Source organism: Artemia sp. Qi Xiang Cuo, chromosome 15 (assembly GCF_049724085.1).
Source record: "Artemia sp. Qi Xiang Cuo chromosome 15, ASM4972408v1, whole genome shotgun sequence".
Taxonomy (NCBI): domain Eukaryota; kingdom Metazoa; phylum Arthropoda; class Branchiopoda; order Anostraca; family Artemiidae; genus Artemia; species Artemia sp. Qi Xiang Cuo.
In genome coordinates, this window is record NC_142808.1 from 31,963,942 (window position 1) to 31,983,408 (window position 19,467).

A 19,467-nucleotide genomic window follows, 5' to 3' on the forward strand; every position below is an offset into this window, starting at 1 on the left:
TACATTCTAGGTGACAAAAGGCCACTAGAACTTTTAATTTACTTTCAAATGAGCTCTCTGCCGATGTTCTAGGACCGTTGGTTTGATACGATTCCCCTTATATAACCATAATTGTGTAGCTTACAGCCCTTTCCCCAGGGGCTATGGAGGGTCATATCACCATTAAAGGCATAGTTATTGGACCTTTGAACTATGCTGAAAAAAATGCCTATCTCAAAATTTTGGTTGGATGACTTTGAGGGAGAAGTGCTATCTGCCCCCTCTTTTTGGTCACTTAAACAGGGCACTATAACTTTAAATTTTCGTTCGAATGAGCCATTTGCCGATCTTCTAGGACCATTGGTTCGATACGATTCCCCTTATATCACCATAATTGCGTAACTTAAAGCCCTTTCCCCAGGGACAATCAAGGGTTATATCATCACCAAAAGCATAGTTATTGGACGTTTGAACTATGCTGAAAAATGGTTATCTCGAAGTTTTGGTAGATGACTTTGGAGGAGGGGGGCTAGCTGCCCCCAATCTTATTGGTTAATTATAAAAAAAACACTAGAACTTTTGTTTTCCGTTTGAATGAGCCCTCTGCATATCTTCTAGGATCATTGGTTCAATACAACCACCCCTGGGGAAAAAAACAAACATGCATCCATGATCCACAAAATACAAGATTCACCATTTTTTTAGATAGAAGCTTGAAACCATATGGTTAATATGGTTCTTTTATACGCTGAATCTTGTGGTGTGATTTTCGTTAAGATTCCTTAACTTTTGGGGGGTTTATCCCCCTTTTTTCGAAAATAAGGGAAATTTTCTCATGCTCTCATGATTGATAAAAAATATTCCGTTTTTAGATTTGATTACTATTGAGCCATGTTGCTCCTTACTACAGTTCATTACCACAAACTGTTTGAAACTAATAATTAAAGGTACCTGTAAATCTGTATAAGTTTACACCATTGTTTGTCTTCACACCATGTCAGCAGCATCACAAGTTCTTGTTACAACTAATTAATTCAATAGGTTGCTGACTTTTGAGGCCAGAACTTAGTCCTTTGCAACTAATGCATAAGGATTTGTCATCTTTCTTATACAAAGGAACAGCAGGTGTTTCTGATGATATCTTGGAACTGCATCCTCATATTCTTGTGGACAGCCTCTATGATCTACATTTACTTTTACCAAATTCCAGATGCTCATTTGCTATAAAATCTGCCCGTGTAACTCTTTTTTTTTCAATTCAATTAGAGCATACCATTAGTTTAATAAAATGTAAAAAGGACCCTGGGCTCCTGATACATCTAGACTATCCATAAATTTTTCTTAGCATGACAGATTCTTGACCCAATCAAAGTTTTTAGTACAATGGGTAAATTCTCTCTCTTTTTTAGAATTCCATTGTTAATGCTTGTATTCTTTTTTGAGAGTTGAGAAACCCCCATCCCAAGACTGGTCCAAAGGACACTGACCCAGGAATGATGCACTTTGTTTGCAGTGGATTTTTCCCTGTTCCACATGAAAAATCGCTTGTCCCTCCTAAGTTTTGGATTTGAGTGCACCTATGCATAGCCTACTAAAAGGTTAACTTAGAATCTGCTTTTGTTTTAAGTTATACAACTTTATTAAAATGTTCTATAAAGGAATCGTTCATAAAATGTTTTTATTTTCAGGTCTATTGTGAAATCACTGGAATATTTAGCACCTTGGTTGGTATTCAGTTAACAAGAGAATTAGATGGATTTGACATTCTTCCTACAATTGTGTAGAAATCTGGTTATTCAGAGAAATTTTTACGTTTAATAAATTACTCGTTTAACAGATCTGGGTTAAATACATATTTTCCACGCATTGTCTTTGGCAATGGCACTACTGAAGGGCATGGGACTTGTCCAGGGACTTCACACATACAGTGCTTTGAGCAGGTGGCTCCAAAGTTGGCAGGATTATCTTCTGAGGACTTGGCTTCCAGTTGAAGCTGAGCTCTGAAAAAGAATTGCTTGGTATTGAAGTTATACGCACGATTTATTGGATTTGATGCCTGATCATCAAACTTGTACTTTTTAAAAATGGACTATACCTAAGACAAAAAAGATAAAAAATAAAAACACATAAGGGAACCAAATTGATACACTGTATGTATAGTACCCTTTAAATATCTATAATTGGTTAAAAATAATGTTTTGACATAAATAAATCTATCATAAATCTATTGCAACCATGACAGGGATGACAATGTCACTAAGTTTTATGAAGCACACTAACCATTTTTTTGTTAAATTTTGTGTTGAGAAAAAACAAAATCGCATTATGTCTTCTAGGGCGTTTCATCTAAAAACACAATTCATAAATAAAGAATCAATACAATCATCAGATAAAATATATATATATATATATATATATATATATATATATATATATATATATATATATATATATATATATTTTTATTGCCTTCAACATCAACACATTCATTATGTAATATTTTTTTTGAAAACTTTTTTCCAGCTTTTCAAACCGTCTAAAAGAACTGTAAAATTGAATGCAAGATCATAGCATCAAGGCCCTGTGAAAAGGCTTTGAAAGTAAATAAAAAAAGAGCTCAAAACTTGCCACTGAGAATTGTCTGATGCTACCTACTAGAGCTGAATGATTTGAACAGACTAATTGTAACGAACTAATACAAAAGTACAGCAATACGGCCATCTCCATCGCGTTTAGAAGACACCTTTGGCTATGCAGAAAATATATGGAAAGTTTCCATTTTATCCTTGACATAGTTCTGTAACTCTACCCAACTAAAAGATCAACAGTATATATTTCAGTAAATTTCCTGAAATATCTCCTTGGAAAATGAGCCGTGTTCCAATATACCAACAGATAGTACTAAGGAGTAGTAGTAGTACCAGCCAGAAATACCAAGGGCACGAAAAGAAAAATGAAGGAAACAACAATAATTTTTAGCCAGTGAGTAGTGGTAACCAAGCAGATATTTCGGCAAAGGCCACCATTAAGTCATCTTCAATGCTAAAGAAAATTTTATAAAGAAAAAAATTACCTTAGTAACATAAACAAACGCAAAAAAGTGTCTGAAAATCAAAAGACGATTGAATCAACCATTCTATCCATGAATTATATCTATGGGCACCAGATTCAGCCTGTCTATTGATTCTATTTGTGTTAAAACAACCAATCTTTTTCTAAATGAAAAGGAATTCCTATGAGTCTAATTTTATTGGACTATAATAAATAGATTTTATAAAGATATCTTCAGGATCTCTGTTTATAGTTAAGTCTTTATGCATGTATTTCTTTTTTCTTTATGTAAACCATTTACTGTTGTCTAAGGTTGTCTCATCAAGAAAAACTAAATTATTGGGGTATTCAAAAGCACGGAGAGCCAAAGCAGAATTAAAATCATCATTTTTACTTTTAGACTTTCTAGATTTGTCTATTGAAGGTTTGTGTTAATGAAGCGTTTTTCCCAACTATTGATGGGTTCTGCCCATGTGAAATTCCTCACAGGAACACGGGACTGTATATACGCTACAACCAAGAATACGATCTGCTCCGTCTTTCCTGAAATCGAAAAGACGTTCAACCTTAAATTCGTTTTTGTAGAAGACCGAAAGATCTATGTTTCCGAAAAATTTTTCTTTTCCTTAGCGAGATTGACTGAGCAATGGGGCATGAGTTCATTACTGTCTTTTTTGCCTTTTTCTATGATAAAAACTATATTATAAACGAAAGAAATGGTTATGTCTCTTTTCACAGAAGGGGGTGGTTTGAAGAGAAATGAAAACAGCGATCATATTTATTCAGTTTCTTATATAAAGAAAATTCAAAGTTGGAGCCCTTTTTCGAATTTGGACATCCAAGAGAGGAAGCTTATCCTAATCTGGAACCTCCAACGTAAACTGTCGGTTAGTATCAATTAAAAACTTTTTCCAAGTAACATGCTAATGGCCCCAAATAAACGAAATATCCCAAAATGGGTCCTGGAAGAATATTTCATTGGAAAACTATTCAAAGTGGAATCTGACGAAATCTAGATGGAAACTTACTAAATAAGAAAATAAAATTGTTAATACTGGTAAACCTATAAATGAAGAAAAAATTTGTCTTTAAACCTAAAATACGAGAAAGATTTGTTGCAGAGTCCAATAAGATGTAGTGTCAATTTCTAGAACTTTATAACTAGACAAATCAAATTATCCCCCAATTTTCTTTCTAAAGTTTTGTTCACATTTTTGTGGGTTGCGAAAAGTGTACATAGAAATTGCATCAAAACTTTTTAAGATAGAAAGGTAAGAAAGTATACTAGTTACATTCTTCATTTTTTTTTTTTTCAGCAAGGTGGAATGAGCTTATTGTGTATGATTTTTGGGTCATGATTTGGGATATGATTTTTTCAGTCCTTAAAAGGGACTGAAAAATCGTGGTCAAAAAGCTTTCTGTTAGTCTCCGAAGCCACGTCGACATAAAATTCAGCAGCACGCCACAAAGGGATCGGCGGTGCGTAAATTGATCGGCGTTTTTTCTATTTTTAGAACCTTTTTGGTTTGTTTTTTAAAAGTTTCGAAAACTAAATTGGTATCAGTTCTTTTTGGAATTCCTTCTAAGCAAGAGCTCTTAGGGCCCACAATTCTTTTTCAGCTTCATTACCATGACAAAACCTCTGACAAAATAAGAACGAGACAAGAACCTTGAATTATCCCAAAAATTGTTTAATGTAAATGATCGATAGGGAGACTTTATACTGCCTGAAAATTGAATTAATCTGACAAAATAGGGAATTTAATTTCTAAAACTTATCAAAATAAATTTATTTTCACCATATCTGGTGCAAGAAACCTCAAGGGAATCTGACGTTTATATCTTTCTCATGTCTGGGTTTCCTGGTCTTACAACCTACATTCCACTTCTTTGAATACCTATTTTTCAATTCCCTGATATCTCTTCCCTTCATTAAAATACTCCAAAAAACAATGTTTATATCCACTTTAGTGTTGTTTTTCCTTCAGTAACATCGCAACGAAAACTAAAGATAAATGAATCTTTGAACTTCACAGTTCCCACTCGCAATGCTGATCGGCCAGAAATGAATTCGGCCAGAAAGTGCAATGGGGTGTTGGGGGACAGCCACCCTTTGCTTTAGAACACCCTTCCTCTTTATCTCCCACAGATTTCTCCAGGTACCCATTTAGAGCTGATTCGACTCTGTCTAAGCATACAGAATCACACCACCGACTGCCGTTCCAAACTAAATAACCAGCAACACCAGGATTGGAACCCCCGTCCTGATGCACAAAGGATTTTAAACCTAGCGTGCAAATTTTGGCCGGCTTTAGCAGAAAATTAGAAGATAGCTAATTGGCTTGGGATTTCTGAAAAGCTATATGAATATCGTCCTAGTTTTAGGGGTCAGATTGCCACACAGTGCCATATTTGCCTCTAAACATTAAGTTATATAGTCCACACAAAATGGAGGGACGATTAAGTTTCCCAAGGAAACTTGGAAAATTAGTGGATTTCCTTTCTTTGGGGAAGGGGCCCGGAAACTCTAAAATTTGTAGTTTTTAGGGCCAAATTCTCGCGAGCGGTACTTCCTGCCAATATGAAGAGAGGATTCAACTTTCAGTATCACTTGGTGGAGGAATATATTTAAACTACGCATGTGATTAGGCTGTAAAATGGAATTTTACTCCCCAATTATTATAAATTATTTTTATAGTTAAGTAAAAGATTGTACTTTATACTATTAGGCGGCTTTTATGTAAACTTGTTTATTTTGATTACATCCTTTTTAGTTACTTTTTTTTTTTTTTTTTTTTTTTTTTTTTTTTGCCTGGCCTAGTGGGTTCTGACTCCATAGGATACGGAGGATTCGCCTGGAATAATATTTTCCAGTAAATACTCCATTGAAAATATAAACGTATCAATCTGAGGTTGAAGCTATGATATCAGGCGCTGTCAGTGGATCAGCTACCCCAATCAGTTGTGCGAATGCGGCTTTTTTTTTTTTTTTAAAGAACAGCAATTCTAAATTTCCTCATGATTCATGATCATATTTCAAAGAAAAGGAGGCTGCTTGATCAGATAATGTCAGGGCAGGGAGCATGCAGAACAGGACGAAAGTGATAATATGGGCATTTAAGGCCTCCTGTTAAAAGGACAGTTTTTTCAGGGGCTCTTTTTCAGTTTTGAAGCATTGTAAACGTAAAGTTAAATTTTGGCGTAAAAGCTGTGTCGATAACACAGAAACGTGCTGCAATTTAGAAGTGGTAAAAAGACTAGATTGGTTGACATTATGGTGACAAGTTCCAAAAGCACAGGAGCTAATACATTGAAAAAACAAAGATATATTATTCTTCCTGGTGTGGAATCAAAACTGCAGCAACCAATTCCACAACCATAGCCTGAACAAAAGTCTTGGGGAAAACATAAGAGGTCCAGTATCAAGGTTGATTGGCCATTTATGAATAATGATAATGCATGATATCTCGTTCAAAAGTCATAAGGAATGTATTATTAATATTTCACTTCTTACCTACGGAAAAATGAAGCCCAGCCCGTGACCCCGAGATCGAGAGCTTCCACTGCGCTATCCAAGCTTGTTATTTGGCTTTACGACCTTTAATGCATTTATGTACAAGAATAAACGGATTTTCTCTAGAGATTCAGAAACTTACAATCAGGAAACTTGCCAAAATATAGGTGGATGAATAAGAATATATATACTCACTGTGGTTTTGCTAATACCCTTTTGAATCTATCATAAATATCTTCTTTTGATTGAGAGTCTACATCCATTATTATTTCTTCGTAATTATCTAGAAGATAATAAAAAAACAAGATGAGGTAAAATAGTTCAAATAATAAATATGACACCAAAGAAGTGTAAGGCTTTCTTTAAAAAGTCTTAACGGCTGCTCTATTCAAATTGCAATTTTTCTTTGAGCTCATAATGCTCGTTAAAATCCGGTGTGTGTGGGGGGGGGGGGATATGGAATTTATCTTCCGGAAAAAAGAGTATAACAGCCGTCTATGTCCATAATAGGCAAAAATTAAAAAATCTGTATTTTATCCCCAAATGCACTAAAAAATAAAATTTTTACTACTGCTCTAAATATGGTAATATTTAAGAAAAAAGCACGGCCAGTAATGACATGGAAAGTCGCCCTTGAACTGGAGTAAAATAGCCTATACCCTGACCGTCCCATGTCCTCATTTTAACCTTATGAAATTTCAGTTTTTCTGGGCAACAGGAAAACCAATTATTTTTCTTGGCTTTTTGAGTCACGAATTTTGGCTTTTATATTCAGATAAATGAAAGAAAACTAAAAGCCGGCACCCTCCCCCAGAAATCTTAGAAAGAACATTTAACCTCTCCTGTTTTTTACTGGATATAGATATATTCTGTTTTAATGAAACTTTGATTAAACAGAGCAGAATTTCATAATTTTATTTTTAAAGTTCAGGAAAGGGCAGGCCTTTAAAGACATAGATTAGTTGTCAAAAATATAATGACATAGAATACGATTTGCCCAAAAGCCACTTTAAGATAACCAGAGGCAAACCCACTGGCTCAGTGATGTCAATTGGGGGAGAAGGACAGTACTTTCCCTCCAATATTTAGGAATTTCTTCTGTTCTCCTGATTATCTTAATTCCATTCTGTTATTTTAGGAATTTCCTTGATCTAACAGTAAAATTTCAAGTGGAGCTCAAGTCAACTTGGCACTGCCTACGTTACAGACAAAATTTGTGTATTGCTCTGTAAGACAAAGTAACGCAAATTCTTAAGTTGTGCTGGTGTGAAAGATCCTCCAGCTTAGTGCAAAAGAACCATAAACGGTTCAACATTTTTTTTTATTCAGCTTTAAGCAACTAGGTTTTCGATAACCCCAACCATTCTGTACTAGTTGACGCTTTTATGATGTCATTGTTTTATTTTTTGTATGATGTCATTGTTTAGTGACTCTGTTGCCTCCTTCCATGAATATTTCTCGAAACATTGTCACAAACTGGTTGTCAGAGTAGTCTCTATATTATAATTTATAAAACAAAGGATCAGCAAGAAGTTTTTTTTAATTCTGCCAATGAAATTTCCAAATGCCTGCAGCACTCGAATTAAAATGTCATCTTTTTCCTTTTAAGTTCTGGGTCAATCCTAGTAAGTTTTAGGTCAATTTCAAGTTTGGAACTGTGGTTTATTGAAAAATGTAAAAATGCTCTTAAAAGTTTGAATTTTCTTTCGAAATTTCCACCAAAAGATTGACATAAAATGGCTTATTTTAGAAAATCCACAGAATGGGGAAAGGGGTCTGGGTGAAAACTCTATATCCGGTGCCAAGGCCCCTTGGAGTGTTGCAACAACTATGACCCGTGGATCACAGTTGCAGAGCAACAGATGCAACTATACCTCGCGGGTAATAAATGTGTATGCTCCCATATCAGTTTGCAGACGCGTTATGATTATTGTAAGTTATTATTTGGGAGGTCAATATATAATGAGAGATATTCTGAAATAATTTATGTGTGAACAAAGTAATTGTGTGTAACGAAGTAGTTCTGTATCACATTGTTTTGTTCCTAACTGCATTAAGGCTACTTATTATTTATGGCGATGAGGGAACATTCATTATAGAATTAGTGAAACGAAGGAAGTGATTTGCATACTAAGTATGCCTAAAAGTAGACATCGTTTTCTTTGGCTTAATACCAATACAACCCTTACCTAGGTAACATCTGATGAATGGAGTTGGAGTTATTTATGGCGATGATGGAACATTCCTGATAGAATTAGTGAAACGAAGGAAGTGATTTGCATACTAAGTATGCCTAAAAGTAGACATCGTTTTCTTTGGCTTAATACCAAGACAACCCTTACCTAAGTAACATCTGATGAATGGAGTTGGAGTCATATTCTTGAATGTCACTATTTGTACACTTGGATTCTTGTATTGTACTTGGGATAGATGCCAAAATACAAATTCTCTGCAAAGCATAGATAATGATTTAATTAAAATAGGGAAAAAAGCAATTTGTCTTCAACTTAATACAAAAAATGAATATAGGAATTAAGTTCAGCCAAAATTTAAGTAATCTTAATTTTTTGGCACTTTGGCATGTTTTGGAACTGAAGCATATAAGTTTCAAGCCAATCAGAAAAAGCTTTTTAGTTCCATTTTGAAGGCCTTGCTTCACAAAAGCAATCCTTTTTGTACATTAGTTTGTTTTTTTGCCATGGGGCTTATGGGTGCAAATTTCAGACCGATCAGAGATAAAAGTTTGCTAGCCAATGTTCAGGCCCTCTCAGACCTTTTCCCTTCACGAAAAAAAAAATCAGGTCCTCAAGGCACAGGAAACAATCCCTGAAATTTTAACACAATTGGACAGCCAACATTAAACTGTATGTATTATTTTTAGTACAAAATCTATCTATGAATAACGGGTGATTTGCATAAATTGAAGATCCTTACACCTGTGGCTGCATTCATCATGTCATCCCCAAAGGCAAAGGCCTATTAACTGGACTTTGGTCCAGTCACTGTTGGTGCACAAAAATGCAGAATGTTATTTTATCTCAATCCTTGCAAAATCTATGTTCCAGTATTAACAAGTGGCTCAATTAGAGCCATCATTTGAGCGAAGAGATGGGAAACCCCTGTCCTACCGTATTCAGCCAGTAAACAAAGAAATTGGATCTATAAAATTCCCGCATATGGTAAGTATTTTCTTGACTATTTTCTTTTTTTGTGAGCTTAAGAGGAAGTTACTATGCAATAACTTTCATTACTCTATACTATTATCATATAACTGATTATTCAAGATAGAGCTAACATTTGTATATTACTACTGCTACTATTACTAATAACTCATGACAGCTACGCACATACTCCTCCAGCGGAATCCATTTGAGGCTTCACCTTTTAGCCCCTCCTACAAAGTTCCAATTTCCTTAGGTCATCTTCCTAACCTTTAGGAGACATCCCCTTTGGGGATGTCCTACTTTTTGTTCAGCCCCTAACAGTTGGCAAAAGGGCACAATCTTTGGCAATGTCATGCTCTGTCCATAAAACAAGGCCTAGCCATCTTAGCCATATATTTCACTATAACCCTAGAAAGTAGGATCAAATCAAATTTTCCATAAAGCCTATAGTTTTATTTAGAGCATTAACAAGTCTTCTCCCAAGCCTTTCAAATTGCCTAAATTACACAGCCATACTTGAGTACTGTCATTACCATATTTTCCAAAATTCTAATCTTAGCTTGTAAAATTATTTTTGTATCCTTCCAAACTTTTTTCAACTGCAAAACAAAAAAACAACCTGTCTTGGCTATTGTGCTTTTTCTATCTCCAGTGAATCCATCATCTTTACTCAAAATACTACACAGGTCAGTAAAATATATGATTGATTTTCTTATTACCCAACATCACTTTGTCACTCTCATTTATTCCTAGTTTAAGCAGCCTATTCTTCTTATTAATAATTTTCAAACCTTTTTTATGCACTTTGAATTTTTAAACCCTCTAAAAATCAAATCATTTCAGTAAGATTTTAATCTAGGGCCCTCCAATCATCTGCATAATCGAAATCTAGGGTATTTTTACCTTCCCATTTGTGTCATGTTGTCCTGTAGCCTTTCCTGTGTTCTGTAGGTGCTAGGCCCCGCCCCCCCCCCATAGTCCCCTGAATAATTCTGGATGTACATTAGAAACGGAATTGAAAGTTCTATTCACCAGTTTAAGTAACAAAGAAAGATTGTGTTATAGTACAGCAGTATGTTCTGCCATTTTGTGGTGTAAAATGGAAATTTTGACCCAAAGGATGCAATAAAGCTATCAAGTGAAAAATTACAAGATAGGCAATTGACTTAAAATTATCAAAAAAGTATCTGTTGAGCTTTCCAGTTTCAGTGACAGTAATGCCGCATGATGGGCCCTCTCCCGATCTTCTAGTATCCTTTGTTTGATACAATCATTGCAGGAAAAGAAAAGAAGATACAACTAGACCCTGGTGCCGCGCCGATAAGGGAAGGCCGGCGGCGGCGCCAAAAATAGCAGCGGCAATGCGCCGCCGATGATTTTTCAGTGCCACCAGAAAGATGTCGGCGGCGTGCCACCGGCGCGATTAATGCGCTTTCTCAAATCCCAGCTTGAATTTACAACAGATTCGAGCCTATTCATGAGTTCAAAACTTCACAAGTCGCTGGCTAGAAACTGGTCTTCTTCATTATTCATCAAGAGAAGTAGAAATCTGGTGGAAACGAAATGCCTGTGGTGTTTCAGAAGCCTTGCGTAATAGTTGAAGTATCTATTAGCTATGCATTCTTAAAACAAATAATTATCAAAATTAGTAGTTTTTTTTCATTGAGCATTACTACATATAACACTTCAAGTACCATATCACAAAATTCGTCAATTATCTGGGTAAAATTTTGAATAGAAGTTTGAACTTGCAAGCTTAATTTTTTCATAATCCTCTTTGCCTAGATCTGTTTTGTCATCTTTAAAACAGTAGAAATGGGCGACTTTGATTTTGATTGTTTTTTTTTTTGCTCTTTTGGATTCCTGAAAAGCCTTCCTTGTATTAAAAACTGGTTTTTAATAAAGATTAAAAAATATGTAGGCTGAACTGCTGATTTTTTGGATTACTTTTGGCTGCTCTTTTGGATATTATTAATTTTTTTTTCTTTTGGGGATTCATTCCAAATTAGAAATTCATAAATACCTAATATCAGTTAAATTATAATTTGCATCTAAAAGGAGTAAATTTACCAAATTGAAAAATACATGATGGTGAAACACTTCAATTACAATGAACAAAAACCAAAAGAAAATTTCAATAAAAATTATAATTCTCACTTGTAAATAGATTGTAAACACCTTATATTAGAAGAACTTCCAATTGCATAAAAAGGCACAACTATCAAGTTAAAGCTACAATTTGGAATTTCTCCAATGACAATGAAAAAAGTTTTTTTTTTAGGTTTTATCATGATTATTATCCAAAAGTAGGAACAAAATTCATTCCAATTTCAGATGTGTAAGAAATCCAAAAATACCCAAGACAATGAACAATGGGGGCCCTGGGTCTATCAAAATATTTCTATGGTTCCCCAGGGAATTTGGTATCATATTCTTCCGTCTCCGCTTTAAATAAAAAAAATAAGTAACTTTTTGGCATCCCTACTTTCAATTAAGAAAAATTCAAGATATTATCATTTAAAAAAGATTGCCCCCTACCCCCCTCCCCTCCTCTAAATACCATCTTGATAGGATACCCTCTCTTCTTTAAATTAAGAAAATAAATAACTTTTTTGGCATCACTGCCTTCAATAAAAAATCGAGGTATTTTCATTTAAAAATGAAAGCCCCTACCCGTCCCCCCTTTGGATACTGCCTTGATGGGATACCGTCTCTGCTGTAAATTTAAAAAAAATAACTTTTTGGCATCCCTGCTTACAATGAAAAAATTTGAGGTATTATCATTTAAATATGACAATTCCCTAACCCCCCCCCCCCTTTCTGGATAACACTTTGATAGGATACCATCTCTGCTTTAAATTTAAAAAAAAATTATCTTTTTGGCATCCCTGCTTTTAATAAAAAGAAATTCGAGGCATTATCATCTAAAAATTATAAAGGTCAAACAACAAAAATGTCGAAATTATTCAGATATACCTCAAATTACTGGAAAACTGAGTCATAGATTCGCCATGGTATCCAATAAGATCCAAGGAATTTAATTAAAAGGGAGCATGCACAAAAGCCAAGTTAGGCCAGTAGCCTATGAGAAACCCAAAAATACCCAAGACAATGAACAAGTCCCAATGGGGATCCTGGGTCTATCAAAATATTTGTATGGTTTCCCAGAGAATTTGATATCATTTTCTTCCGTCTCCGTTTTTAATGAAAAAAAATTATCTTTTTGAGATCCTTGCTTTCAATTAAAAGAAAATTGAGGTATTATCATTTAAGAGTGATAGCCCCCTATTCCCCCCCCCTATAGGCAATAATATACAATTTTTTATGAATCATATTTTTGGGGTCACTTCTGTTTCAATCCTCAATTCCCCAACCTTGTATATAGTCTATAGCTAAATTTGTCTCAATTGAAGCATTTTTTTTTGGGGGGGGGAGGTTTTTTTCGGGGGGGGGGGGGTAAAAAAATTCAGAAAGAAGATTGTATTTGCTTTAATCTATCAGGTATTCCATATATGTGTATTAAACATTAAGCAAATGTATTTCAATATAGCAAAAAAAAACAAATTTCTACCAACTTACGATTCAGCTGTCGCAACAACCTCTTTGCTATACATTTCAAAATCCGGCTGAACTTTGTATGGTGTATAAGTTCCGTTCAAATTAAAAATAAAATTCTTGACTACAAATGATGTAAGAATCTTATAGCAATTTGGAAACTGCATTCAAAATGGTTTAATCTCATTTCATAAAGACAATACTTTTGTCAACATATGAAAAACTGTGTATATTGCAAATTTGCAATTGTATATCTCTGGTTTCTATGCAAAGTAACACAAGAGTCGAAAATTAACAAACAAGAGGGTAGTGAAGAATTATGCTATGCAAAGTAATATTTGGCAGGGATAGTCACTATTGATGAATCACTAGTGATGCGCCGGTGTGGTGCCAGGGTCTAGATACAACCCTACATAACTCCTACTTCCACACTAGACAAATTACTAACCTTACTTCTGTCTTTACCTATAGCAGCATTATCCTCTTACATAGCACTAATTACTTTCATTTATTTCTCTGGTATACTATAAAAGAGTAGAACTTCCACTAAAGCTTTTCTCTCAGCTGAATCAAATGCCTATTCATAATCTATAGAACTAAAGACTAAGAGGTGTGGTTGTAAAGATGGTTTTGAGTTATCAATAAAATAGTGACAACTTGACTGGCACTTTGTCTCCCCTTCCTAAAACCACACTGCTCTTTTCTTAAAACTTTTATCTGTGGCTTCACTTAATCTAATAAGTATCATCATACTAAGTAGCCAAATTTGAATACTACAGAAATCATGCTAATGTCACTGTAATTACCCTACTCACTCTTATCATGTTTCTTATAAGGACGTTCAATTTAAGTTTTACTTAAATTGTTTAGATACTTTCACTTTTTCAAAAATAATATTCATGATATTTAGTAATTTATCTCTAATTTTCAATCCCATACTTCAGAAACTCATTTTTCACATTATCAGCTCCATGGCCTAGTTCCTTTTCAATCATTTTATTATTGTCCCCAGTCCCTCCTTGCAAAACAAATCTTCCTTCATTTCCAAACTCAAAAAATGTCATTTGTGTCTATAATGATGTCATAATACTACAATATCTTCTCAAAATGTTGTGCCTACCCCTCTTTAAATACATTTCTTATCATTTTTGAGACAGCGTTCCTATTTTTAACTGGGACAAGTTCAGACTAACTACTTCCTCTCAATTAGCAATTCTGCTGATTCTAATCTTGCAAGCCTTTTGTAAGAGGCTTTGGCCTACGTTTTTGCATTATATTATTATTATCATTATTATAATCAAGCTGCTAACAGTGGCGGATCCAGAGGGGGGGGGCCCCCCAAACATAGTCGAAAGTAGTATAATTTACTTAATTAATGCAAGTTTGCATTAATTAAACTTGCTCCTATGGTAACACAATTTTACTGGATCACCCTATTTTGCCCCCCCCCCCTAAAAAAAATTCTGGATCCGCCCCTGGCTGCTAATTAGAAACCTAGTTGGGTTTCTAACTTTCTGTAATGCCTTCTGCTGCTTTGCAAATTTTGATTGATGCATTTGCAAATGCATCAATCTCCTAAGCTGTCAAATTCTAAGCCCTCAATTTCATATTCTACTGTTCATTGAAAGTTCATCTCAAGTTCTAATTCTGGAGTCTACCAACATCATAGCTATTCAGAAGCTAGTTACCCTTCTTAAATTCCAGCTTTAACTTAACTCTATAGACTACTAGATGGTGAGCTTTACTTTGAACATCAATAACACCACTCCTATGCTTTAGCATATTGTATTGATCCTGCCAGTCTATGCAAAATGAGTGACTAGAATTTCATCATTAAAGCCTTCCACACATAAGCAAGACTAACAAGGTTCCTTACTGGTCCAAAATTTTTACCTCTTTCTTGTCTTTTTTTTTGGCCTTATCCTATTTGTTTCTTTTTTTATTTTGTCTTTCTCATGTTTGGCCACTTAGGTCTAAAAATTTATCTCCCCAAGAGAAAACAATGTGACCATCCCCCTAAAATGTCAGCTGCCTACACCAGACATGAATTCTAGAATCCCTCTGATCCTGTTCCCCTCTCCCTTGAGCCTCAATATCTTTTACAAGTTTCCTAATAGTTTCCTCTGTTTCATACAATCTATTTTTTGCAAGTTTTTTTGTATCTATGCCTTCTCCTCTGCCATATACAAAGAGATGAATATGTGCCTAATATATAATTGCTTTTTCTGCATCAAAATATGAAAGAGGTCACCTAGAGGCCTCTCCTTAATCAGAGCCCACTTATATTTTTCTATGGCTGGGGAGCAAAAGTTTTAGAAACTGTTTTTGTCAGAAGTGTAGTATTTTCCTTGTATGCTATGAAATGTTTCATTTTCTTGGGTATTGGGGGGGGGGTTGCAATTACCTGAGCTTTCTCTCCATGCAAGAAACCATGCCTCTTTAATTGTCTGAGCTATATATCCCTTTTTCATTGACCTAGGGATGGGACAGATGTTTTATAATGCAGCTATCTTCAAATTTCAAGATGCAAACTTTCAAAAATAAACACTTTATTATAATGAAAAAGGCCTAAAAAGACAAATGAAGAAAAGACACAATAAAACGTAGCTGGCTTGCACAAAATGCAAAGCTAGCATTCACTGAAAATAAAAAAAAATAGTTATGCAAGGTGTTTTTGAGTTGTATACATTTAATTGAAAACAAAGGACACAATTTTTAGAAATTTTGAATTGTCTGGTTATTCAAAAAAAGGGAAAGATCAAACAAGGCACATAAGCTGGGGGCCTTTTTTACAGAACTTTTGACAACAACAGAACATTTCAGCATAACTTCCTGTAATGCACCCATGTGAAATGATCAGAGTCCCAAAATGTCTCCAATTAGTAGAAAGTTTCTCCATGTTCATCAAAGAGCTGCTGCCTTAAGAGGAGGGAAAGGTGAAGATTATACTTTAAAAGACCTTTCTTGGGCATAATTTAGAGTCTGGATTTATTTTCAAAAGTTCATTCCCATAGATCAACTAATTTCCAACATAAGACCCTAATAAGACTCTTAGACTCTAACATACCTTATAAGCAGGGAAGGAGTAAAGGCATGAGGCTGAAAATATGATAATATTGTTGTATGGTATTTTTTCTAAAATAGATAAAAAACATCAGTATTCTTACAAAACTCTTATCAGAAAAACTATATTTAATAATACTAATTTTTGGGAAAAAAAAATCAAGGAATCTATCTGATTTCTGAGGTGAGAGACAAATTTACAAAAAAAAAATATCAGCAAAATGATATCTAGGTGCTAGGAGGAGGGGGCTGGTTTGTAATTAAAATGAAAGCTAATATGGATTTAATCAAACAGAGACTATCTGAAAAGAGTGAGACTGGAATTATGTTGTTATTATGGCTAGTTTAGAAAAGGAATCTTGTGACAAGAATACCAAAAAAAACTTCTATATCATTATCTGGCCAGTAGATACTCTCCTTAAGATTTCATTTGTTTAGTTTAACAGCTTTCCTAGTTACCAAAATCTATTAAACAACTGAAAGCAGCTATACTGAAATTTTGCCAGGATGGTGTGATTTTTGGTAAATTTAGGGATGCCAGTCAATACAACTTTCAACCATTCTTTCCAAATATCTTAATTCCTTCTGTTGGAAAATAAATTTTGACCCCTTAAAGTTAGACATCTAAGGCTTTTTTCTGCAGTCCAAAAGAAGACTGTAATTTTCCCAACAATTATGTTTCTACTATTCAAATAGTCCAAATCCAAATTGTTGTTAGGAGATTTCTTTAACAAACTTGGAGAATTTGCAGAATTCAGAAATTGTATAATGTAGCAGAACAGAATGACTAGACTGGATTTTAGGCTTATAACATAGATGGGGGATTCAGGACTGCAAATTCTATTTCTACTGTCTAAACAAAACTGACAGCTAGCAAATGAACATAAGAAAAAGCCTCTAGTTACTTTTTTCTGCAATCTAGCATAACTAAGATAAAAATAGCATTTGGCTCAAAACGTAATGCCAAGTTTATTTTTTACTCTAATCTGCTAAAATAAATGTTTTTTTTTACAATAAAATGTTTTGTCAATCAAAATGATAAATTTTACAATAAAATGAATATATTTCTTTCATTTTATATTTAGTATTACAGTGTGAATGCCCAAAAATACATATTGCTTTTTTATGACCAAATTAAGCTAAATTACATTCCTTTTGAGAACAAAATTGAATTTTTAAAAAAGGTAAAAATTAATAAAATTAACCTAAAAAAAAAAATCATATTTTCCAGACTAAAATGAGAAAAATCAAATATTTGTTTCAAAGGTGCTCATGCTCAATAAGGAACCAAAAGGAACTAGTTCCCAGAATTTTATAGGCATTTCCAGAATTATATGGAGAGTAGATATACAAAATTGATACACTATTTGGTTCCCTAGTTAGGGCTATTTTTAGAACAAAAATGTAAACGTAACTGTGCTCTATCCCCCTTAATTGAGCTGAATATAGCTTTAGGTTATGTACAAAAGTTACTGATTTTATTGTTTTTTTTTCATATTGTTCTCATAACCACTAAAAGTTGATGAGAGATAAGCAAAAGAATTAATAAAAATGTAATGTTTACATTAATGGATAATTCAGATAGCTAAGAAACAAACTTACTACTAGCATCAGAATTTCATCCTGAATCCAAGTATAACATTCATTTCAACTGCAAATCATCTTTACCCTTGCCCCTAAATATATCAATTCAGGGTACATATTTGCAAATTAGGGCTTAAGTTCATTTTTGATGCAAATGAATGCTAAATTTGGATTCAGGATGCAATTCCTGACTAGAGATTGTAAGTTTTAACTCCTCCCCCCCCCAACATGGGTGTACAGAAGGGAGGGAGGGGGAGGTGACCCCCCTCAAACTTCAAATTTACACTAGATATGGCTGAAAAAGCAGATGCTTGAAAAAGCAGTTCAAAAAAGGTAGATGGCTAAAAAAGCAGCTGATAAAAGGTAGATGGCTGAAAAAGCTGAAAATAAATAGGCCTAGAAATGTCCAACATTGGTTCTGATATTGATAGCATACTGTGACACTTGAAAATTTTGTTTTTACTGTAGCACTGAAAATTGCAGCTTAGCACACAAAATTGGGCAATTTTAACACTTTAGGAACTAACCCTTGTGGCAACCCTGTACATATTACTACCTTGTGTTATATCAAATAAATTTGATAAAAAGAAGCAGCCTAAAAGTTTAACAAGTTTGACTGTGTTTTCTAATCAATGGATATCCAGAAAATTTTTCAGAAGAGTAAGTATGGCTCCCCCCCCCCTAGACAAGAAACTACAAAAGCCCATGCCCCTCCCCCCCTCCCCTAATGTGCAAATATATAGGCTAGGCTACTCAAATTGGGGTATATAAGAGTTTGGATAAAGTTCATTTGTGATGCAAATGAATGATAAATTTGGATTTGGGATGCAAATCTGACTGTAGAGGTAAAATTGTTTTTGTAGCTATCTGAATAATCTGTTAATATAACCCAATATCCATAGACTAACAAAATTAGCCAACTTTTGAAACTTATTGAACATTACAAACCTTAGGCCAACATGATTTTCAGCACCTGTATTATAATTTATTGATACAATATGTACACTGTCTTTTAAAACTATATCGCCTTTTTGAAGGTATCTCAGCGTTCTCCTAATTGGAGCAACTCCTCTCATAAACGGCATTTTTTATTTTTGAAAGTATTGCTTCGGTATTCTTTTCTTTTCAATTTTCAGGTTTCGCGTCCGAATTGGTAGTTCTATCCCTCGGTTCCCATTAACACGATGTTTTTTTTAGCGCAAAACGGCTCACAGATAGCGGATGCAGGAAAATCTCAAAAAAACATTTAATAAACCACCCCCTATGAGTTCTGTATTTTCTTCCTGGAATCTCTATCTAAAGGAGTTTCCAGAGTGGTCTTCTCAGGCGAGGGACTCCTTTCCCTTTGTGATTTCCCCACCATGGGAGATGGCCCATGTTGAGTGGCTTACAGGTATGCTACCAAAAAAAAATCATGCTATTCAGCCCGAGATATTAATATAATCTTTGAAAATTACGTGAATTCCCATTTTCACCAATTATGTACATGCCTACACGGACGATTCTGTTAAAGATCAAAGGCTGGGACAGCTGCCTGTGTCCCGGACCTAAACTTGA

General features: G+C 34.5%; 1 protein-coding gene across 1 annotated transcript; it reads right to left on the reverse strand.

Annotated features, from left to right (window-relative positions):
- Window positions 1-1,771: 1,771 nt before the first annotated feature.
- On the reverse strand, window positions 1,772-19,001 carry mRpS25 (mitochondrial ribosomal protein S25). Its single transcript, XM_089101029.1, has 4 exons — window positions 18,859-19,001; window positions 8,887-8,993; window positions 6,740-6,827; window positions 1,772-1,979 (listed from the first exon to the last, which is right to left on the reverse strand). Exons 1-4 carry the CDS (start codon window positions 18,993-18,995, stop codon window positions 1,802-1,804), a joined length of 510 nt encoding a protein of 169 aa, XP_088957155.1. The 5' UTR covers window positions 18,996-19,001; the 3' UTR covers window positions 1,772-1,801.
- Window positions 19,002-19,467: the final 466 nt, after the last annotated feature.

Coding starts and splice junctions, on each gene's coding strand:
- mRpS25 (XM_089101029.1), bottom strand. CDS start 18,995: ATGCCGTTTATGAGAGGAGTTGCTCCAATTAGGAGAACGCTGAGATAC. Junction 6,828..8,886: donor ATTCATCAGATGTTACTTAG/GTAAGGGTTGTC, acceptor ATTATCTTCTAG/ATAATTACGAAGAAATAATA. Junction 1,980..6,739: donor AGGGTATTAGCAAAACCACA/GTGAGTATATAT, acceptor ATTCTTTTTCAG/AGCTCAGCTTCAACTGGAAG.